The 21,804-nt window shown below is 42.8% G+C and overlaps 1 protein-coding gene across 1 annotated transcript; it reads right to left on the bottom strand.

Annotated features, from left to right (window-relative positions):
• Nucleotides 1-213: 213 nt before the first annotated feature.
• Nucleotides 214-19,899, bottom strand: LOC124588643 (dynein light chain Tctex-type 1-like). Its single transcript, XM_047131478.1, has 3 exons — nt 19,855-19,899; nt 14,592-14,753; nt 214-417 (listed from the first exon to the last, which is right to left on the bottom strand). Exons 1-3 carry the CDS (start codon nt 19,897-19,899, stop codon nt 214-216), a joined length of 411 nt encoding a protein of 136 aa, XP_046987434.1.
• Between the last annotated feature and the right edge of the window lie 1,905 nt (nt 19,900-21,804).

The raw sequence follows: 21,804 nt of genomic DNA, 5'->3' as shown, positions 1-21,804 counted from the left end.
AAAAAGAACTCGCAATCTACAGCAAGAGTTCACTGAATGACAGGAGCAGATTTCACCTCTTACTTTCTTCGCAAACGCCAACACGCACCGCAATCACCCACACAGTGAATATCGAAAGAACTTAATGATAACACCATCTCCACACAAGAGGATATTATTTAATGAGTTCCTTGTCAGTTCGACTACACAGCAGGTAGTGCGGGCGGCCAGCTGTCAGCGCAGGCGCGTGGCGCAGATGGTGAAGACGGTGACACACACGCGCACGTGTGGGTTCTGCCACTCGTAGACCAGCGCGTGGTCCATGCCCGGGTGCCAAGCGCATGCGCTCTGCCCGTGCATGCCCGTACCATCATTGGGGCAGATCACGCACGTCGCTGAACAGACAGCACTCTTATAAGCCTGGCGTACTGTCTTAACCTGTTAATGAGCGATACTGGTCATTCACTTAAGCCATAGTTGCGAAATGAAAAAGGTGAACATCACTGCATTCCACCATAAGAGGCCATCTTCAGATCTCAACTGGATGATTATAACTACTGGCCATTAAAATGGCTACACCAAGAAGAAATGCAGATGATAAACGGGTATTCATTGGACAAATATATTATACTAGAACTGACATGTGATTACATTTTCAAGCAATTTGGGTGCATAGATCCTGAGAAATCAGCACCCAGAACAACCACCTCTGGCCGTAATAACGGCCTTGATAGGCCTGGGCATTGAGTCAAACAGAAAATGGTTCTGAGCACTATGGGACTTAACATCTATGGTCAGCAGTCCCCTAGAACTTAGAACTACTTAAACCTAACTAACCTAAGGACAGCACACAACACCCAGCCATCACGAGGCGAGTCAAACAGACCTTAGATGGCGTGTACAGGTACCGCTGCCCATGCAGCTTCAACACGATACCACAGTTCATCAAGAGTAGTGGCTGACGCTTTGTGACGAGCCAGTTGCTCGGCCACCATTTACTAGACGTTTCCAATTGGTGAGAGATCTGGAGAATGTGCTGCCCAGGCCAGGAGTCGAACATTTTCTGTATCCAGAAAAGCCCGTACAGGACCTGCAACATGCGGTTGTGCATTATCCTGCTGAAATGTAGGGTTTCGCTGGGATCGAATGAAGGGTAGAGCCACGGGTCGTAACACATCTGAAATGTAGCGTCCACTGCTAAAAGTGCCGTCACGCGAACAAGAGGTGACCGAGACGTGTAACGAACGGCACACCATACCATCACGCCGGGTGATACGAAAATATGGCGATGACGAATACACGCTTCCAGTGTGCGTTCACCGCGATGTCGCCAGACACGGATGCGACCATCATGATGCTGTAAACAGAATCTGGATTCATCTGAGAAAATGACGTTTTGCCATTCGTGCACCCAGGTTCGTCGTTGAGTACACCATCGCAGGCGCTCCTGTCTGTGATGCAGCGTCAAGGGTAACCGCAGCCATGGTATCCGAGCTGGTAGTCCATGCTGCTGCTAACGTCGTCGAACTGTTCGTGCAGATGGTTGTTGCCTTGCAAACGTCCCCATCTGTTGACTCAGGGATCGTGACGTGGCTGCAAGATCCGTTACAGCCATACGGACAAGATGCCTGTCATCTAGACTGCTAGTGGTACGAGGCCCTTGGGATCCAGCACGGCGTTCCGTATTACCCTCCTGAACCCACCGATTCCATATTCTGCTAACAGTCATTGGATTTCAACCAACGCGAGCAGCAATGTCGCTATACGATAAACCGCAATAGCGATAGCCTACAATCCGACCTTTATCAAAGTCGGAAACGTGATGGTATGCAATTCTCCTCCTTACACGAGGCATCACAATAACGGTTCACCAGCCAACGCCGGTCAACTGCTGTTTGTGTATGAGAAATCGGTTGGAAACTTTCCTCATGTCAGCACGTTGTAAGTGTCGCCACCGGCGCCAACCTTGTGTGAATGCTCTGAAAAGCTAATCATTTGCTTATCACAGCTTCTTATTCCTGTCGGTTAAATTTCGCATCTGTAGCACGTCATCTTCGTGGTGTAGCAATTTTAATGGCCAATAGTGTATTATAACATTAACATATTGTGTTTTAAAGTACACTCTAAGAGAAAAAAGACGAACGACTAAAAATTGTTCGAATGGGACGGAAATCGGTAGATGTGATGTACATGTACACACAAACAAATGATTAAAATTTCAGAAAAATTGGGAACTTTATTGAAGACAAAGAGCTTCGCAAATTTACGAATACAATTACACGTTGGTCTACCTATGGCCCCTACGCAAGCAGTTATTCAGCTTGGCGCTAACTGGTAGAGTTGTTGGATGTCCTGTTGATGGATACCGTGCCAAATTCTGTCCTATTGCCGCCTAGGACCGTCAGAATTACCTGCTGGTTGGAAGGCCTGCCCTAGTGCTCCGAACTTCTCAATTGTGGAGAGATCCGGCAGCCTTTCTGGCCAATGCAGGATTTCGCAAGCGCGAAGACAATCAGTAGAAACCCCCGGCGTCTGCTGACGGGCATTATCTTGCTGAAGTGTAAGCTCAGGATGGTTTACCATGAAGGGCAACTAAGTGGGGCGTAGAACACGGTTGACGTACCACTTTGTTGTAATGGTGCCGAGGGTGAAAATCAAAGGGGTCTCACCATGAAACGAAATAGCAGCCGAGATCGTTACTACTCGTTGCCCAGCGATATGGAGGGCGACAGTCATCCCACCAATGTGTCGGGAGTCTTCAGACACGTCTTCGGTTATCATCGGGGCTCATTTCGAAGCGGAACTCATCCCTGAAGACAATTCTACTCCAGTCAAAGAGATTCCAGGCCGAAGACGTCTCTGCTGCAGAAGCCTCGGACAGTGGCGGAATACCAAAATGACTATCGTCCTCCATACTGCCCAACAGCCTAGAGTGATGATCTGGGGTACCATTTCTTTTCACAGCAGGACCATTTTGGTTTTCATACGCGGCACCCTTACAGCACAGCGGTAAGTCGGCAATACCATGTACCCCATTCTGTTGGCCTTCGTGCAAAGCCATCCTGGACTCACATTTCACTAAAATAATGTCCGCCCACACACGGCAAGTGTTTATACTGATGATCTTTGTGCTCTACCTTGGCCAGCAAGGTCGCAGGATCTCTGCCCAATGGAGAACGTGCGGAGCATTGTGGTGAGGCCTTCCAACCAGCTCGTGATTTTAACGATGTAACGCACCAGTTGGACAAAATATGTCACGATATCTCTTAGGAGGACGTCCAACAACTTTGACAATCATTGCTAAGCCGAGTAAGTGATTGCATAAGGGCCAGGTTTAGACCAACGCATTATTGACTTGCTCAGGTTGTGAGGCTCTTTTTCTTGACTAAATCATCCAATTTTTCTGAAATCGTAATCATTTGTCTCTACACGTACATCAGATCTACCAATTTCTGTCCCATTTGTATAATTCCCTTCGTGATGTGTCTTTTTTTTCCTTGTCTTAGAGTGTATATCGAAGCCGTGATTGAAATAAAAGTAAATTAAGATACCACTTTGTTATCCTCATCACTGTCGCTCTGACTCTCCTACCGTTAACATTAGGTACTATTCAAATAAATGCACACTGTAATTGTGCAACACACGAAAGTGACTTAGGAAGTACAGGTGTTGGACAAAAATATGTAAACACCAAAACCACAATACATTACCACGCCTAATACTGTGTGGGAAAACCGTTGGCATTCAGAGGAAAACAAATGCGGATTCTGTGTGGATTTACAGGGAATATTATAAATTCCTTCTGCAAAATAGTGGCAACTTCTGGTAATGATGGTGTGGATGGGTAGCGATCACCTCCTCTCCCCCTCCCCCTCCCTTCCGTACCTTGTCGCCAAAGGAGGCCACAAAGATTCAGTAATATTGAGATCTGGTGACTGTGGTGGCCACGGAAAATTTGAGAGTTCATTCATAATCGTTCCCACAAAAGAAGGACGGACGATATGAGCTGTGTGAACAGGGATTCTGTCGTCTTGCAACACGGCATCCCCAGTGGGGAACAATCGCTGTACCATGGGGTGGATCTGATCAACCAATTTCCGTAGGTTGGAACTTAAATAGTGGCAACACTGCTGTGGAGACACTATGCAATGGACTCTACTATTGTCGCTGATAGCACACGTTGCTGACATACCCTACCTTACCTCCGAGCAAATGGATTCGCCCGTCCCACGTCACAGACATGCGCACAATCGAGGGATACACAGTCACTTGTGAGCGAGCGGTCTAACGTAATGGTGTCGCAATGTTTTCCAAACAGGAACAACGGAGTTGGATCAAGATTGAAAGTGCCAGAGATCGTGCAGCACGACAGTGTCATCAAGGTCTTCAAGAGGAGTGCGGGGAATTGGCATTGCCGTACAGAACAGTGGCACGTTGGGTAAAAGCCTTCAACGAAGCTCCGCAAACTGTGTCAGACATGCATCGGGCAGGTCGTCCTAGCGTCTCTGAAGAAGACGTGCATGTGCATGCTTTTGCCGCATTAGTGGACAGTGATCGACACCATACGATTCGTGAGCTCACCAACGAAACCGGATTAGCGAATACGACTGTGCTTCCCATCCTGAAGGAACGCCTGGGCATGCGAAAAATTGCATCATGATTGGTTCCGCATGACTTGAGGGAAATGCAGAAATGGATGCGATACAACGCCGCTAAGACACACTTGGAGCGCTATGAGCGCGAAGGAGAGGCTTTCTTACACCGTATCGTAACACTGGATGGGACATGGGCCACATCGTACGAGCCAAAACTGAAACGCCAATCCAACGAATGGCGTCATTATGGGTCGCTGCGAAAGTCGAAAGTGCGTCAGAGCCCCAGTATGGTAAAGGTTATGGCGACTCTCGAGTACGACTGTGATGGTGTTATCCAAATGCTTTACGTTCCTCCACGACACCCCGTGAATGCGCAGAATTACTGTTCGTTTTTGCCACCTGCGAACAGCTTCGCGAAAGAAACAGCTACACTTTCTGCGCAAGTCACTCATCATTTTCCACGACAATGCGCGGGCGCATACAGCGCAAGCTGTGGCTGCTCTGTTCGGTTGATGGGACTAGAAAGTAATGTACCATCCACCTTACTCCCCGGAATTAAGTCCTTGTGACTTTGATTTTATTCCGAAGATGAAGGAACCACTTCGTAGCATTCGCTTCGGAACTGTTCCAGGGATTCGACAGACAGTAGACCGCTCCATTCGCACCATCAACAGAACAGGCTCTGATAACGGTATACTACGACTTCCACATCGCTGGCAACGGGTTCTACACAACGCTGGTGACTACTTTGTAGGACAGTAAGAGGAGCAAACATGTAACTTTTTTGTATCGGTTGTGAATAAATAGTTGGCACTATTTAAGTTCCAACCCTCTTAGATTCAGAACCCTTGGCAGAATGCGAGCTTACTGAGTAACCAAGGTGATCATGGAATATCACGATACGGCTGTATAAATCATCACCGAATCCCCCCCCTCCCCCCTCCCACAATGTTTCTCTATTCGCAAGTGTAAGCACGGCCATAAGTTGGAAGCAGTGTGAAGCAAGGTTCATCCGACGAAATGACTTTCTTCCATTGATCCACTGCCCAGACTTGAAGGTTTCGGCACCACATTTCCCTGTTACTGGCATTAGCAACAGAAAGAAGTGATTTCGGAAATCCAGCTCGCTCTAGAATTCCCTGCTTATGGAACTGCCTTCATCTTGTTTTGGTGCTGACAGGGCTTGAAAGTGCGACATTCTGTTCTGCAATTATTTCTGTAGCTGTCGTCCTCTTTATTTTTCGTCACCAACCTATTCAATGGTCGTCTGTCACTATTACTCAACACTCACTTTCATCGAAGTTGCGACTCAACGAATGATGGGTTTCCGTTTTACCTGTATGCCTCTTGAAACGCGAAAGACTTCTACTATCTTAGTTACGGAAGCACCTACCGTACGAGTATCAACGATTTGCCCACGTTCGAATTCACTTAGCTCCGACATAATGTACTTACAGTCACACAGGACACCGTTCTGACAACGTGTGACACTTGCAACGTACTGCCGTTAGCGGTAAAACACTACAGCGCAACCATCTAATTTATGTTCAAGCATGCATTTCCCGCATTGTTTACGTATTTTTGTCCAATGCTCTATGAATGTATGTATCTATGTTCGCCGTTTCATCTTTTACAACTGGATCCATTTCACCCACATTTAGCACACATGTCACTTGCTATCTCGAAAAAAGCACTGTAGAGGTAAGAACCACGTACCTGTTGCAGAAGTGGGAGTAGGGGTGGAAAAGACGCGTACCGCTCACATAGGAGTGGGAATGGAAATGGGATGATATTGAAGTATAAAAAAGTAACACGTGGAACAATTGCAACGAAATCTGTTCCGGGCACTCCCATACGCTGCCAAAGTTGTTTTGATTATTCTGCAGAAGCTCTAACGCGAATCCTTTACACATCCTTTATACGGTCCATGTCTCTTTCCATGCGACTTCCAATATTTTGGAATCCATGAAAAAAGACATTCGTCGCCGTCGATTTGCTTCTGGCGAAGAGGTACTATCATCGTTCCGTAGACAAATATTTTTCATGAAAGCACTGACTCTCTTGTCTCACAGTGGGATAGATGTATCAATACTTTTGAAATAATAAACAGTTTACTTACGTTTTTCCATCTGCCTCATTTTCATTTTACTTATGTTTATTTGTTAATTGTTCTGTCTTCCACATTTGTTGGAAAAAATTCATATTTTGCATTGACGAAAGTTACTGACCTGTACGCTGGTCAGGGCGTCAAACCAAGACCCTCCCCTCCGCCGAGCGACATGCTTCCCAGAACGTCAAATCGTTCTGCATTTTACGACTCAAGCTTCCACTGCAAGTACCTCCGCCACTAATTGCTGAACTAGCACTCCAAACAGAACGATTGCGCAGGTGTTAGGGCTCTGGACTCGCTTTTGAAAGTCGCGTGGCTTAAATTCCCGCAAGCTATCCGAGTATAGATTTTCCATGGTTTCCCTGATTCGGTTATAGAAAATGATGAGACAGCCTCTTAAAGAAATAGAAGGTCGGAAATAATATGTTAAGCTTAAAAAAAGAAGAACTGATGTCTTTTCAGGATATCCACAGGGGTCTATTTTATCTTAATTCTTTAATCCACAAGAGAATCTCGGTAAGTCGTTGTTCAAAACTTGAAAGCTGTATTTACTTTGTGTGATACTGAGCCGTGTAACTGTACATAACTGAGGAAACTTCTGTTATGTGTGAATCCTGTGATTCGAAAATACAATCATAATACACTGAAGAGCCATACAAACAGGTACATGTGCCTAAAATCGTGGAGGGCCCCTGGAAGCACGCAGAAGTGCCGTAACACGACGTGGCCTAGACTAGACTAATGTCTGAAGTAGTGCTGGAGGGAACTGACACCATTAATCGTGCAGGGCTGTCCATAGATCCGTAAGAGTAAGAGGGGGTGGAGATCTCCTCTGATCAGCATGTTGCAAGGCATCCCAAATATGCTCAATAATGTTCATGTCTGGGGAGTTTGGTGGACAGCGGAGGTGCTTAAACTCAGAAGAGTGTTCCTGCAGCCACTCTGTAGAATTTCTGGACGTGTGGGATGTCGCATTGTCCTGCTGGAATTGCCCAAGTCCGTTGGAATGCAAAAGGGACATGAATGGATGCATATGACCAGACAGGATGCTTACGTACGTGTCACCTGTCAGAGTCGTATCTAGACGCATTGGGGATCCCTTACAACTCCAACTGCACACGCCCCACACCATTACGGAGCCTCCACCAGCTTAAACAGTCCCCTGCTGACATGCAGGGTCCATGGATTCATGATGTTGTCTCCATACCCGTACACGTCCATCAGCTAGATACAATCTGAAACGAGACTCGTCCGACCAGGCAACATGCTTCCTGTCATCATCAATCCATTGTCGGTGTTGATGGGTCCAGACGAGGCATAAAGCTTTGTGTCCTGCAGTCATCAAAAGTAACCGAGTGGGCCTTCGACACTGAAAGCCCATATCGATGATGTTTCGTTGAGTCCTTCGCACGCTGACACTTGCTGATGGCCCAGCATTGAAATCTGCAGTAATTTGCGAGAGTGTTGTACTCCTGTCGCGTTGAACGATCCTCTTCAGTGTCGTTGGTTCTATTGTTGCACGATCTTTTTCCAACCTCAGTGATGTCGGAGATTTGAAGTTTTTCCAGATTCCTGATATTCACGGTACAGTCATGAAATACTCGTACGTGAAAATCCCCACTTGTTAGCTACCTCGGAGATGCTGTGACCCATCGCTCGTGCGCCGACTATAACACCACGTTCAGACCCACTTAAATCTTAATAACCTGTCGTTGTAAAAGCAGTAACCGATCTTACAACTGTTCTAGGCATTTTTTGTCCTGTATAGGCGCTGCCGATAGCAGTGCCGTCTTCTGCCTGTTTACGTATCTCTTTATTTCAATGCGCATGCCTACACCACTTTCTTTGGCGCTTCAGTGTATATCTGCAAGAGACACCCACATGTTCGCGCCTTTAATGTATGATAAAGAGATTAACACCTCTGGCAAAACTGTATTACGTAATGAGCATTGCGCCTGCGTCAGTTTGTGAACTACCATGTGTGAGCTACGCTTCACAAGAGCAGTGCTTTCTCAATATGGATGAAATTTGGTCATTTATGTGTTATAAGTCTGCAAGTATGTGCAGCAGTAAAGTACTGTGTTTTAGTATAAGCTTCGACCACGAATGACATCTTCGAAATGCGAAATTACATTGTCGGTAACGTAACGAAAATAGCTGCTAATTCAATCGAACGCTGCCCTCATTTCGAGCCCCGACCCATCAATAAAAAATGAGTACCAGCCACAATTCGTTACGAGAGAAATTCATATTTCAACGATTCAGTTTACTATTCCAGTCGAACGTTTAATTAAAGAACCCACTGTCAATCGTGTGGTCGTTCACCATTAATTGTTTACTGAGTCAGCAAACATATGGAACAGAGACTGTTCTGTTTGGAACGCCATAGCTCGAACTGTTGTGTTCTTTCGAAGCCGCTAACAAAACTATGTACTGAGAAATTTATAACAGGCTGAAGTGAGGTTAACTGCAAGTAAAAAAAGTCATATTCTTATGAGTCTTTCTTCAAAACTAAAAGTTTTAGTACTTAAATGGTAAAGCAAGAATGAAAATGCAGCTGGTGTACTGTTTCGAAAGTAAAACGCCAAAGGTCATCTAGGGTCTAGTCCAGTTTTGGTGAAAAATGAGTTACAGGCAAAAATGCATACTCTGCATGTAGCTACACCAGACGGTGTACGAAAACAGCCGATGTCATAGTTTGTTGCTGTTCAAACAGAGGTAGTAAGTTTGAGCTGAGTGCAGAAACGTCCAAAGTCAAGGACTTCGGTTATTTTTCTTCTCAACTGATGGCACCACAGTAAAGTGCGGTACAACTGTACGGAAGACATTGGCATTGTTGATTTTTGTATTCTTGTGAAAATGGATGAAGTGGCGTGTACCAGCAGTTATGTGAAGAAAAGGGTGAAATATTCTTCGGAATATCAAAGAAACGTTATGAAGAAAGCTAAAATTAAAAGAGAGGAATATGTGAATTATAGAGGCAAAGGAATTCCGAAAAAGGTGACAGGAGTAGACTGCGAGTGTCGAAGAAGATGTTTCAGTGTTATTGCAGAAGACAACAAAACTCAAGCTATAGCACGTTTTCTGAACATGGAATGCAAGAATGAACTGGACCTTTTCCTGCAAGGACTGATCATAGCTAGTGATGTTTAAAGACACCGCCCAAGAAGTGAGAAGGGGTGCAGGTGTGAAAAATCTTTTAGCTACTTTGTCCTCGTTGGAGGCAAACGATTTGAAGTGGTTAGAAAAGCTTTTCGAAGTATTTATGCAGTAACTGATGCCAGAGTTAAAAGAATTCGCAAATTTTAATGGGCAGACACTGAAAGTCGGAAGAGGGAAACGTAAGAGTGTTAATGCTGTGCCGTCAGAAGGAATTGTCAAAATTTCAGATTATATCGGATCATTTACCATTAAGGAAAGTCATTATGGCAGCCGAACTATGCACTACCTTGACTGTGAACTATCTGTGAAGAAAATGCACCAACATTTTATTGCCAAACATCCTATCACGCCAGAGAAATACGAGTAATATAATAAGATTTTTCGTGAAAACTTTTCGCTTGCTATAGGAAGACCTAAAGTAGACATTTGCTGCCTTGCGAAGAACTGACGTTAAAGAATAAATCAAAAACATTCCATGAGGTAGCAAAACGAGAAGCAGTAGCATAGAAGATTGTCCATATTCGAAGTTCTGAGAAGTTTTATGATGCTCTGCAAGATGGGAAAAGACAGTCAGAGACTAATCCTAGAACTACTGATTTATTTTTCGAACGCATGCAAAATGTTCAACTTCCTCGTGCCCTGGGGCAAGGACTGTTCTACTTGCGCCAGTTGACTGTTGCAGTATTTTGTATACATAATCTACATACAAGGTCATCTGTTTTCTCTGTATCACGAAGGGAATGCGGAGAAAAGATCCAATGAAGTTTGTACTTTTCTATTAAGCTACATCAGTGAACATATAGCCCAAGTCGTGAAAAACGTACTTCTGTTTTCTGATAACTGCCCGGGACAGAACAAACACAACATCGTGATCCGCCTGCATTCTCCACTCTCGTGGAGTTAGATTGATTTGAAAAGATTGAACATTTTTACCCTATCCACGGTCTTTCATTTCTGCCATGTGACAGGGTATTTGGGGTAATAAAGAGAGTTCTCAAGAAAGTAGAGAGAATGTTCACAATCCATGAATTAATGGAACTTATAGTAAGTGCAAACTGTAATTTCATGGTGCATTTGGTGGATGGAGATGAAATAGTAGATTTCAAGACGCCGTGGCTATCAGTTTTTAAGAAGACTTGCTTTTCTATTGAAACATCGAAACGAGATATTCCAAGGGCTGACAAACTACCACTAAATATTTCAAAGTTTCATCATTTTCGTTATAAATCATCAATGCCACGAGTTGTGGAGGCAATGGATTTCATTAATGGGCTTCAGACCAATAACTTCTCCCTGAAATTTGACCAAAGGAAGAGTCCACAGTTGCCAGATGAAAAGTGTTACAAGGTTACGAAACTAACTACTGGGGTCAAGAAAATGGAAGACATTAAACAACGTATATTATTTGTTCCTGACAGTGAAAGTGTGTCATCCTTCTTGACCTACAGCAAATATGCAAGAGACGTTGGGTGGACTTCTCTATTGTAAACATTAAATATTTTTTTGTTTTGTTACTTGTTTTTCCTTTTGTAAACAGTGTTAATTAGCAAAAGCATTCAAATATGTCGTATTACAGCTCTGCAATAAACATAATAACTGTGTACTGTATTCAAAATTAAAAACAGTTAATTTGTTTTTATATTTTTTGTTTTGTTTTACCATCAAATGCATTGATTGCAAAAACAACCTAAATCCACAGCATAAAAAGTTTTTGCAATCCAAATGGGTTAGCATGTAGGTGTGAGATGTTGACAATGAACCTGTTGAGTGCTAGTTAATCTTCAGCTTAGGTTTCACTGTATTCTAATAATTTATATAGTACTTATATTATTTTTCTCACTTTCCTTAAAAGTAGACGAATCATATTTTTTTGAAATTAACCAACTACAATTTAGAATAAAGGTACTTCGGTAAACTGCTGCCATTCACCTGACTGAAATCGCAATTCATTGTTGAGATAGATGAAAACCATTGAAGTAATCATTTATCATCTTAAAAGAAAATAAGCAGGTTTCTAGTATTTTTAGAAAGCCATATTGAACAGACAGTAAAATCCATGGCCAGTCATGTCAGCCACAATGTTACAAAACATTAGAGTTTTACGCAGCACTTACATCACTTAACAGCCTTTCTTTACAACTAGAAGAAAATAATGAAAGAGTTTAACATCTTACAACAGACAGCTGTCTTAATGACTATAAGGGAACAAGAGTCATAAAAATGTGTAGTAACATTATGAGACACTTTTTTCTCTTTATCTCACACTTTATAATATTTTTGTAATTTTTACATGTAGAGGAAGTGGTGGTAATATGGCACCTGCAACAAATATGGCCCCCCTTAATATCTTAATAACATTTAGCTGAACTCCAGTGGTGACAGCCGGAACTAGTCTACTAGTATCCTTACTGGTCTGTAGGAGCGCTGAAAGCAGGTCAGTCCAGTGATTGAGTGACAGTTAGGTTATATTTTTCAAGATCCTGTTCAAAACTTTGAGAGGTATGTTAATTTCACTTTATTAACGTACCATTACTGGTTAATACATAGATGTAAGCACCATGCATACAACCTAGAAAGCATTAGCAACAGTTTCAAATAGATTAAAAGGTGTGGTATTCTTTCGTTTTATGTTTTTTACATGAGTTTACAAGGTGTAGGTGACTGTAATATGGTCCCCACTGGTGCTTGTAATGTGGGCCTCATGGTCTGTAAAATGTTTTTATTTTTGTTTTCAGATGCCTAGGACTAATCTGGCACCTAAACTAACTCCCAAAAGGCAGGTGTGAGACAAAAAAAAAAAAAAAAAAAAAAAAAAAAAAAATGCGACAGGCAGTGTCTGCTGTTATAGGCAAAACGATGAGAGTTAAAAAAGCATCGAATCATTTTTCTGTCCCAAAAACAACTCTGCGCCGGTATGTGTGTGAGGCTAATACCTCACAGATAGCAGATGTTGAAACTAAAAATCTTGGAAGAAGATGAGCTCTACCAGCAGCCCAAGAAAGTGAACTAGTGGATTACTTACACTATATGTCTTGAAGGGAGGATATAAGATGAACATCAACAAAAGAAAAACGAGGATAATGGAATGTAGTCGAATTAAGTCGGGTTATGTTGAGGGTATTAGATTAGGAAATGGGACACTTAAAGTAGTAAAGGAGTTTTGCTATTTGGGGAGCAAAATAACTGATGATGGTCGAAGTAGAGAGAATATAAAATGTAGAATGGCAATGGGAAGGAAAGCGTTTCTGAAGAAGATAAATTTGTTAACATCGAGTATAGATTTAAGCGTCAGGAAGTCGTTTCTGAAAGTATTTGTATGGAGTGTAGCCATGTATGGAAGTGAAACATGGACGATAACTAGATTGGACAAGAAGAGAATAGATGCTTTCGAAATGTGATGCTACAGAAGAATGCTGAAGATAAGGTGGGTAGATCACGTAACTAATGAGGAGGTATTGAATAGAATTGGGGAGAAGAGAAGTTTGTGGCACAACTTGACTAGAAGAAGGGATCGGTTGGTAGGACATGTTCTGAGGCATCAACGGATCACCAATTTAGTGTTGGAGGGCAGCGTGGAGGGTAAAAATCGTAGAGGGAGACCAAGAGATGAATACACCAAACAGATTCAGAAGGATGTAGGTTGCAGTAGGTACTGGGAAATGAAGAAGCTTGCACAGGATAGAGTAGCATTGAGAGCTGCATCAAACCAGTCTCAGGACTGAAGACCACAGCAACAACAACAACAACAACATAGAGGGCTAATTCTACTGTTTTACTCGTATGAATGTTCGAAAAATGGCCTACCAACTTAAAGTTAGGAATGGAATTGCAACAAACTTCAGAAATGAAATTGCTGGAAGGGCTTGGCTTGACCATTTTCTTCGACACAATCAAGATAAGCTTTCAATTAGGAAGCCAACCAGAACGTCGTATGCTCGAGCAAAAGGCTTTACCCGTGAGAAAGTTAACTTATTCTACGACTTGCTACAAGCTGAATATGTATGTCCTTGACAGAGGAACTGTAATAGGTCATGTGTATCGGGATGTCATTTCGCTTTTCAGGGGTGCAGTGGATCCCACCTTCCGCCTGATGGATGATAATGCACGGCCCCACTGACCTGCCATTGTCGAGGAATACCTTGAAACAGAAGATATTAGGCGAGTGGAGTGGCCTGCCTGTTCTCCAGACCTAAACCCCATCGAGCACGTCTGGGACGCTCTCGGTCGACGTATCGCTGCACGTCTTTAAACCCCTACGACATTTCAGGAGCTCTGACAGGCACTGGTGCAAGAATAGGAGGCTATACCCCAGCAGCTGCTCGACCACCTGATCCAGAGTATGCCAACCTGTTGTGCGGCCTGTGTACGTGTGCGTGGTGATCATATCCCATATTGATGTCGGGGTACATGCGAAGGAAACAGTGGCGTTTTGTAACACATGTGTTTCGGGACGGTTTTCTCAACTTATCCCCAATACCATGGACTTACAGATCTGCTTCGTGTGTGTTCCCTATGTGCCTATGCTATTAGCGCCAGTTTTGTGTAGTGCCACGTTGTGTGGCACCACATTCTGCAATTATCCTTAATTTATGAGCCTGAGTGTAGGCTTTGTAGTGTTCGGTCAAGGTGATTAGGGTGTAACATTTCGCATTTCCGTTAGCGTATATGGAAATAAGGCAACTGGACAGTAAGCAGATCAAGCTTAACTTCTCTCAGAACGAACATTTGGTAGTCAACAGACCTACAAACTTGCTGTTCTTCTCTAGGCCCACGAAGCGGCCGAGGCAACTCTCCAGGATGGCGTTGATCCACATCTCGACCCGGTGCTCCTGGAACTCGGCGTCGCCCACTACGGCGTCCAGCGCCTCCTGCACCGCCGTCCCGATCTCCTCCCTCAGGTAGGACGACTGCGAATCGATTACATGCAGGTGTCACCGTCACCAATAGAAACAGTAAAGGTCCATCTAGCTCACTTACCAAAGACACGAAATGTATTCTCAGCTGAGAACACTGTATAAACCGCCTCCATCTGTATGATGGAATGACGACAATGAAAATTTGTGAAGAACAGTGACTCGAACCCGCATTTTTCGGTGGAAGCGAGCGGTCGCCTTAACCGCTTTCACACTGGACTCGCATTCGGAAGGACGACGGTTCAATCCCGCGTCCGGCCATCCTGATTTAGGTTTTCCGTGATTTCTCTAAATCGCTCCATGCAAATGCCAGGATGGTTTCTTTGAAAGGGCACGGTCGACTTTCTTTCCCTAACCCGATGAGACCGATGACCTCGCTGTCTGCTCTCCTCCCCCACAACAACCCAACCCAACCTTAACCTCTTTGGTTATCCGAGCACGGCCCAAGGCCGGACCCAAATTTCCACATTTTGTAACGCATGTGTTGTACCTGTGTACACTAATCAAACGTCAGCACCTTACGCACAAGTGTCTCGGTTAAGTGCATACAAGTCCAAAGATTTCTAAAACTCCTCTCTCATTTGCTTTATGACCAATGCATACAGTCCCTCATATCTCTCCTCGACATTATCATTCTCGCATGGACAACACAGCAGAAAGATTCGTTCCCATAAGACAAAACTGCTTTCTGTCCGTTTCTATCACACAGGCGCCTTCGCCAAGTCGACCTCAGTAGCAGGAAATGGAATGGTCTCCTTCACTATACCGGAAAACTGAATCACATTTCCGACCTCACACCAGTAATAACTTTTACGTTTGCTTTTTTCACACTGCTTACCCTGTCACAACTAAGAAATCATCCTTTCCTCTCATCAGATTTCTCTTTTCCCAACGTCCCTAGCTAGGGCAGTGCGTCGGAACCACTCTGTCTTAGACCTCGCTGTGTCACAATGTCACGGTTTTCTGTACAAACAATTAGATATCTTGCTCCTGTTACCAACGTTTTTAGTATTATTATTGTTTATTTACCATTAATAGCTGTTGTATTTCTATTATTATCACTATCATGGCTCTTAGTTTTTACACTGAAGGGCCAAAGAATACTGGTACATGCCTAATATCGTGTAAGACTCCCGCGAACGCGCAGAAGTGCATGGTATGAACTCGTCTAATGTCTGAAGTAGTGCTGGAAGGAACTGACACCATGAATTCTGCAGGGTTGTGCATACATCTTTAAGAGTACGAGGGGGTGGAGATCTCCTCTGATCAGCATGTTGCAAGGCATCCCAGATATGCTCAATAATGCTCATGTCTGGGGAGTTTGGTGGACAGCCGAAGTGGTTAAACTAAGAAGAGTGTTCCTGGAGCCAATCTGGCAATTCTGGAAGTGCGGGGTCTCGTATTGTCCAGCTGAAATTGCCCAAGTTCGTCGGAATGCACAATGGACATGAATGGATGCCGTTAATCAGACAGGATGCTTACGTAAGTGTCACCTTGTAACCGCTCTTTAGAGAGTGGGTATTCAGAAACGAATATTATATTAAATTCTGTAATGCGAAATGAGCCAAGAGCCAAAAAACGGTAGTTGAAACTCCAAGTAATACTTAGTTAAAATTTTGCAAAGAGTAGATATTTGAAATAGAGTAACACCAAGTAGTACAAAGAGAATTCAAGGAAGACATAACAGAGATGCGTTTTGTTTTGAATATAATATATAAACTAATACACGGCATTGTTAGCATTCTTGAGTCTTTGTTTTCGCATGTTCGCAGTCTTCCGTGGTAGTTGGAAGTTAGGGATTATAAGCCTAATTAAATATCATTCTGATAACTGGATTATACATTGGAGTGGCGGATAATAGATTATTTTGAAATATTGGGACAGAAGATACTTGGACCTTATCATAATAATAACTTTGCCGATCATTGTCAAGGCGATTCTGCTAATAAACAAGACGTGAGATGTAGTGCCCGAGAAAGGACTAAATTTGTGCTGAACAGACATTGAAACAACTCGAACTTATAATTAATATCGTGTCGTGAGAATTAAGAAGCTTAGTCATTGTAAAGCCAAAGACATATTTATGATTTATCAGATATTAATGGTAAAGGACAGTTTCATGAGAAATAATATCTATGGTGATAGGAACGCGAAAGAATGTGTACGAGACTTTCTCCGTGTTTTCTAAATCTCAAAAATCAGCTAGTACATAGACAGTTATATCTGTGAATATTCAAGGGTTATTGAGAAAAGCTGATCAATCTGTTACAAATAGATAATAGGATTTAACGAAGGCACATTGGCTACGAAGGTAACTAAATCAAATTATTTGGGAAACAAAAATTAGAAAAAAAGTAGACTGGAACCCGACTGCTTTGTTATTCCCTAGTAATAAATAAAATCACTGTCTTTGGTTCCGTCGTGGTTGAAAGTGTATGAAATATCTTTGGAAATAGAAAACGAGATCAATTTTGAACTGTTAATTCATAAGCTGTCAGTCGTATCTAGATGTTTCAGGGGTCATATCAATCCAACTGCGCACGCCTCATACCATTACAGTGCCTCCACCAGCTTGAACAGTTCCCTGCTTACGTGATGGGTCCATGGATTCATGAGGTTGTCTCCATAACCATACACGTCCATCCGCTTGATACAACTTGAAACGAGACTCGTCCGACCTGGCAACGTGTTTCCAGTGAACAACAGTCCAATGTCTGTGTTGGCGAGGCGTAAAACTTTGTGTCGTCCAGTGATCAAGGGTAGAGGAGTGGGCTTCGTCTCCTGAAACCCATATAGATGATGTTTTATTGAATGATTCGCACGCAGACACTTATTGATGGCTCAGCATTGAAATCTGCAGTAGTTTGCTGAATGGTTGCACTTCTGTCACGTTGAACGATTCTCTTCATTCGTTGTTCGTCTCTTTCTTGCAGGATCTTTTTTCCGGCCGCAGCGATGTCGGAGATTTGATGTTTTCCCAGATTACAGGTATTCATGGTACACTGGTGAAATGGTCGTACGGGAAAATCCCCAGTTAATCGCTACCTCGGAGATGGTGTGTCCCATCGCTTGTGCGCCGAGTGTGAGACCAGGCTGAAACTCACTTAAATCTTGATAGCCTGCCATTGCAGTAGCAGTAATTGATTTAACAACTGCGCCAGAGACTTGTGTTATTCTGCTTGTTTACGTATCCCCGTATCTGAACACGCATGCCTATACCAGTTTCCTTGGCGCTTCCATGTATTTACTTATTTATTTAACGTGATCTGATCACGGCCGTCAGGCACTCTCTTACGTCGGACCAGGATTTCACATGTACAGTAACTTTTTTGCACCATAGATATTTAAGAAATCTATGGCGATGCGGTCTGGACTGTGCGGCTGATCCCGGCGGAGGTTCGAGTCCTCCCTCGGGCATGGGTGTGTGTGTGTTTGGCCTTAGGGCAATTTAGGTTAAGTAGTGTGTAAGCGTAGGGACTGATGACCTTAGCAGTTAAGTCCCATATGATTTCACACACATTTGAACATTCTTTTTTCCCATCTGGACATGACTTGGTTTTATTGCACCTGATGATGCAAGCAAATTGCTGCGAACCGGTTGTGCCTACAAATACAGTACTTGCAGATGAAGCGGTCTATCTTTTCAAAATAAGAAATAATAATTTTAATGTGACAAATGGTATTCAAATGATTTGAGTTTCTGTAGTGTCAGTGTGAGTAAGTAATACAGACTACGAACTAATAAAGTTAATACTGGCAATATTTGTACCACTGCTGCTATCATTAAGAGTGACGATAGTAATAATAATAATAATAATAATAATAATAATAATGAGATATAAAAAATAATTTACAAGGGTACATAACAGATGTTTTATGGTATAGCTAGTTCTGGAGAAAGGAAATTTAACAAGGCTGCATTAGCTAAGAATACTGGGAAGTGAGGAAGAGCTGGTTGGAAAGAAACACGTGTATGGGTAACGAGTGCATGCAAGGACAATGATAATCATAATTTTCGCTTTAGTAAATATGTGGCTGACTGCCTTCTGAAGTTTGAGTTGTTATTCAGTTCTCTAATATAATACGGAAAGTTTTCCACAGTCAGGTTCCTGTTACTGAGAAGGACTTTGAGAAAATAGCTGAACGTTGGAGCTGGACAGCAGGGATTTTGCTGTGATGGGGACGGGTGCCTCTGCCATATTGTTCAGATGAGAGCGTTAAGGTCGAGAAGAGATATGGGGGATGGTGTACGTTGATAAGACAGCACAGAAGACAAATGATATGGAAATCACTGCACTTGTCTGCACGCATCCACGATAGCTATGCTTATGATGGTGAAGTATTATCAAATAGAACAAACACAGGCATTCATAATCAGTTCTAGGCGTCGTGATCTTTCCTGAGAGAGGCCTAGCGCAGGATAACGTCGCCGTATTCAATAACTCGATGTATAAGCGTTTGTAAAAGTTTCTTTTTCCGATGGAGAGGGAGGGGTTTTTATACATTTATAGGTCATCGAGAGATGCCTTCTTACACATTGCACTTATGTGCTCAGTACACTTTAGATTTTCATCTGATATTTTTCATAGACTCTTTGTTGAAGCAGAGAAGTTGATATTCGTCCCATTTTGGTTTAAAGATGATATGGATGCTCGATATTTCAGGCTAATAAGCCTAGAACGACCGACCATTAGCACTTGTGTTGTGAATGTGATGAACGTTAACCCTCTGTCCAACGCCCATTTCGATAGTGCGCACCGACCGGTATTGAGATTCTCGACAGCTGTCTTTAGGTTTATTGGTTTTCCATTTAGGTACAACTGGAGATCATCAGCATATATATATATATATATATATATATATATATATATATATATATGTGTGTGTGTGTGTGTGTGTGTGTGTGTGTGTGTGTGTGTCGGGCGAGGGAGTGGGGGATGTTTGCCAATGTCAAACACCAATGAAACACCATGCCACCAGCTTGCAAGATTTTGAATATGTAGGAAGGAAAGACTTTGTTAGTAACGTAAATGTCTTTCCTTTAAGTATTACACAATTAGTATAATAAGCTGAAACTGCGAAGGAAGTTACTCACATAACTCTTTAAACCGTGTAATGAAGCTTCTTCTTCTTCCTCCATGACGTTAGCTTAAAGTGTAGCAGACGTTTCAGGAAATAATCTCTGTTTACAATTGAACTGTTATTCAATGCTCTCGCCTTCGGCTGAAACATTGTAGCGGCCAATAGCGGTGTTATGAGTTCTGTGTGAAATGATTGCTGATATTTAGTAGCAAATAATAAAGTCACTTATCTTGGAAATATTTACTTATCCTACAAACATAATTGGTAATCTCACGTTAGTTTTGTATACATATATGCACAGTAGTCACAATTAATATGTGGCTCATTATTATCTTACATTTACTTTCAAATGATAACGAAAAATACTGAATGTCGGCAAATCCATAAATATTATAAAAGTGGATGCGTGTATGTATGTTCAGCATCTCCTAAACTACCGAACAGATTTAAATCAAACTTAGTACACATAGGCTTCGTGACTAGGATTGCACGAAGACATACACTGTTGAGAAAGCACACTCCTCTCGCCAGCATTCCCCTCCTTCTTGTTTTGAATGCTCGTATTGAGTTCTTTAGCTAACACGAGAAATACTTCAATTGATCGATGAAAGGAGGAAATACGAAAATGTTACCGAGCGAGATGGCGCAGTGGTTAGCACTCTGGACTCGCATTCGGGAGATGACTGTTCAATCCCGCGTCCGGCCATCCTATTTAGGTTTTTTGTAATTTCTCTAAATCGCTCCAGGCAAATGCCGGGATGCTTCCTTTGAAAGGGCACTGCCGACTTCCTTCCCCGTCCTTCTCTAATCCGATGACAACGATGACATCGCCGTTTGGTCTCTTCCCCCAAAACAACCAAACCCAACAAAAATGTCCCGGGAAACTCAGGAATACAGAAACACAAGTCGATGAGGAATGCAATAAATAGGAAGTGCAGGGAAGCTAAGACGAAATGACTGCAGGGAAAATGTGAAGACATCGAAAAAGAAATGATTGTCGGAAGAACACACTCAGCATACACAAAAGTCAAAACAGCCTTCGATGACATTAAAAGCAAGGCTGATATCATTAAGAGTGCAACGGGAATTCCACTGTTAAATGCAGAGGGGAGAGCGGATACGTGGAAAGAATACATTGAAAGCCTCAATGTGCGGGAAGATTTGTCTGATGTGATAGAAGAAGAAGCAGGAGACGATTTAGAAGAGATAGGGGATCCAGTATTAGAATCAGAATTTAAAAGAACTTTGGAGGACTTACGATCAAATAAGGCAGAAGGGATAGATAACATTCCATCAGAATTTCTAAAATCATTGGGGGAAGTGACAACAAAACTACTATTCACATTGGTGTGTAGAATGTATGAGTCTGGCGACATACCATCTGACTTTCGGAAAAGCATCATCCACACAAATCGGAAGACGGCAAGAGCTGACAAGTGCGAGAACTATCGCACAATCAGCTTAACAGCTCATGCATACAAGTAGCTTACAAGAATAATATACAGATGAATGGAAAAGAAAATTGAGAACGCGCTAGATGACGATCAGTTTGGCTTTAGGAAAGGTAAACGCACGAGAGAGGCAATTCTGACATTGCGGTCAATAATGGAAGCAAGATAAAAGAAAAATCAAGACACTTTCGTAGGATTTGTCGACCTGGAAAAAGTGTTCGACAATGTAAAATGGTGCAAGATGTGCGAAATTCTGGTAAAAGTACGGGTAAGTTATAGGGAGAGACGGGTCACATACAATATGTACAGCCAAGAGGGAATAATAAGAGTGGACGACCAGGAACGAAGTGCTCGTATTGGTTCAAATGGCTCTGAGCACTATGGGACTTAACTTCTGAGGTCATCAGTCCCCTAGAACTTGGAACTACTTAAACCGAACTAACCTAAGAACATCACACACATCCATGCCCGAAGCAGGATTCGAACCTGCGACCGTAGCGGTAGCGCGATTC

This window comes from Schistocerca americana, chromosome 1, assembly GCF_021461395.2.
Source record: "Schistocerca americana isolate TAMUIC-IGC-003095 chromosome 1, iqSchAmer2.1, whole genome shotgun sequence".
Classification (NCBI taxonomy): Eukaryota; Metazoa; Arthropoda; class Insecta; order Orthoptera; family Acrididae; genus Schistocerca; species Schistocerca americana.
The sequence above is the reverse complement of the archived record's forward strand: the minus strand, read 5'-3'. Positions and strand labels throughout refer to the sequence as shown.

Bases quoted from the DNA above. Each gene is read 5' to 3' on its own strand.
- LOC124588643 (XM_047131478.1), bottom strand. From the start codon at position 19,899: ATGGAGGAAGAAGAAGAAGCTTCATTACACGGTTTAAAGAGTTAT. The intron at 14,754-19,854 runs GTGAGTAACTTC...ATCGATTCGCAG, and splicing joins TACACGGTTTAAAGAGTTAT to TCGTCCTACCTGAGGGAGGA. The intron at 418-14,591 runs GTAGGTCTGTTG...GCTCATTAACAG, and splicing joins TAGAGAAGAACAGCAAGTTT to GTTAAGACAGTACGCCAGGC.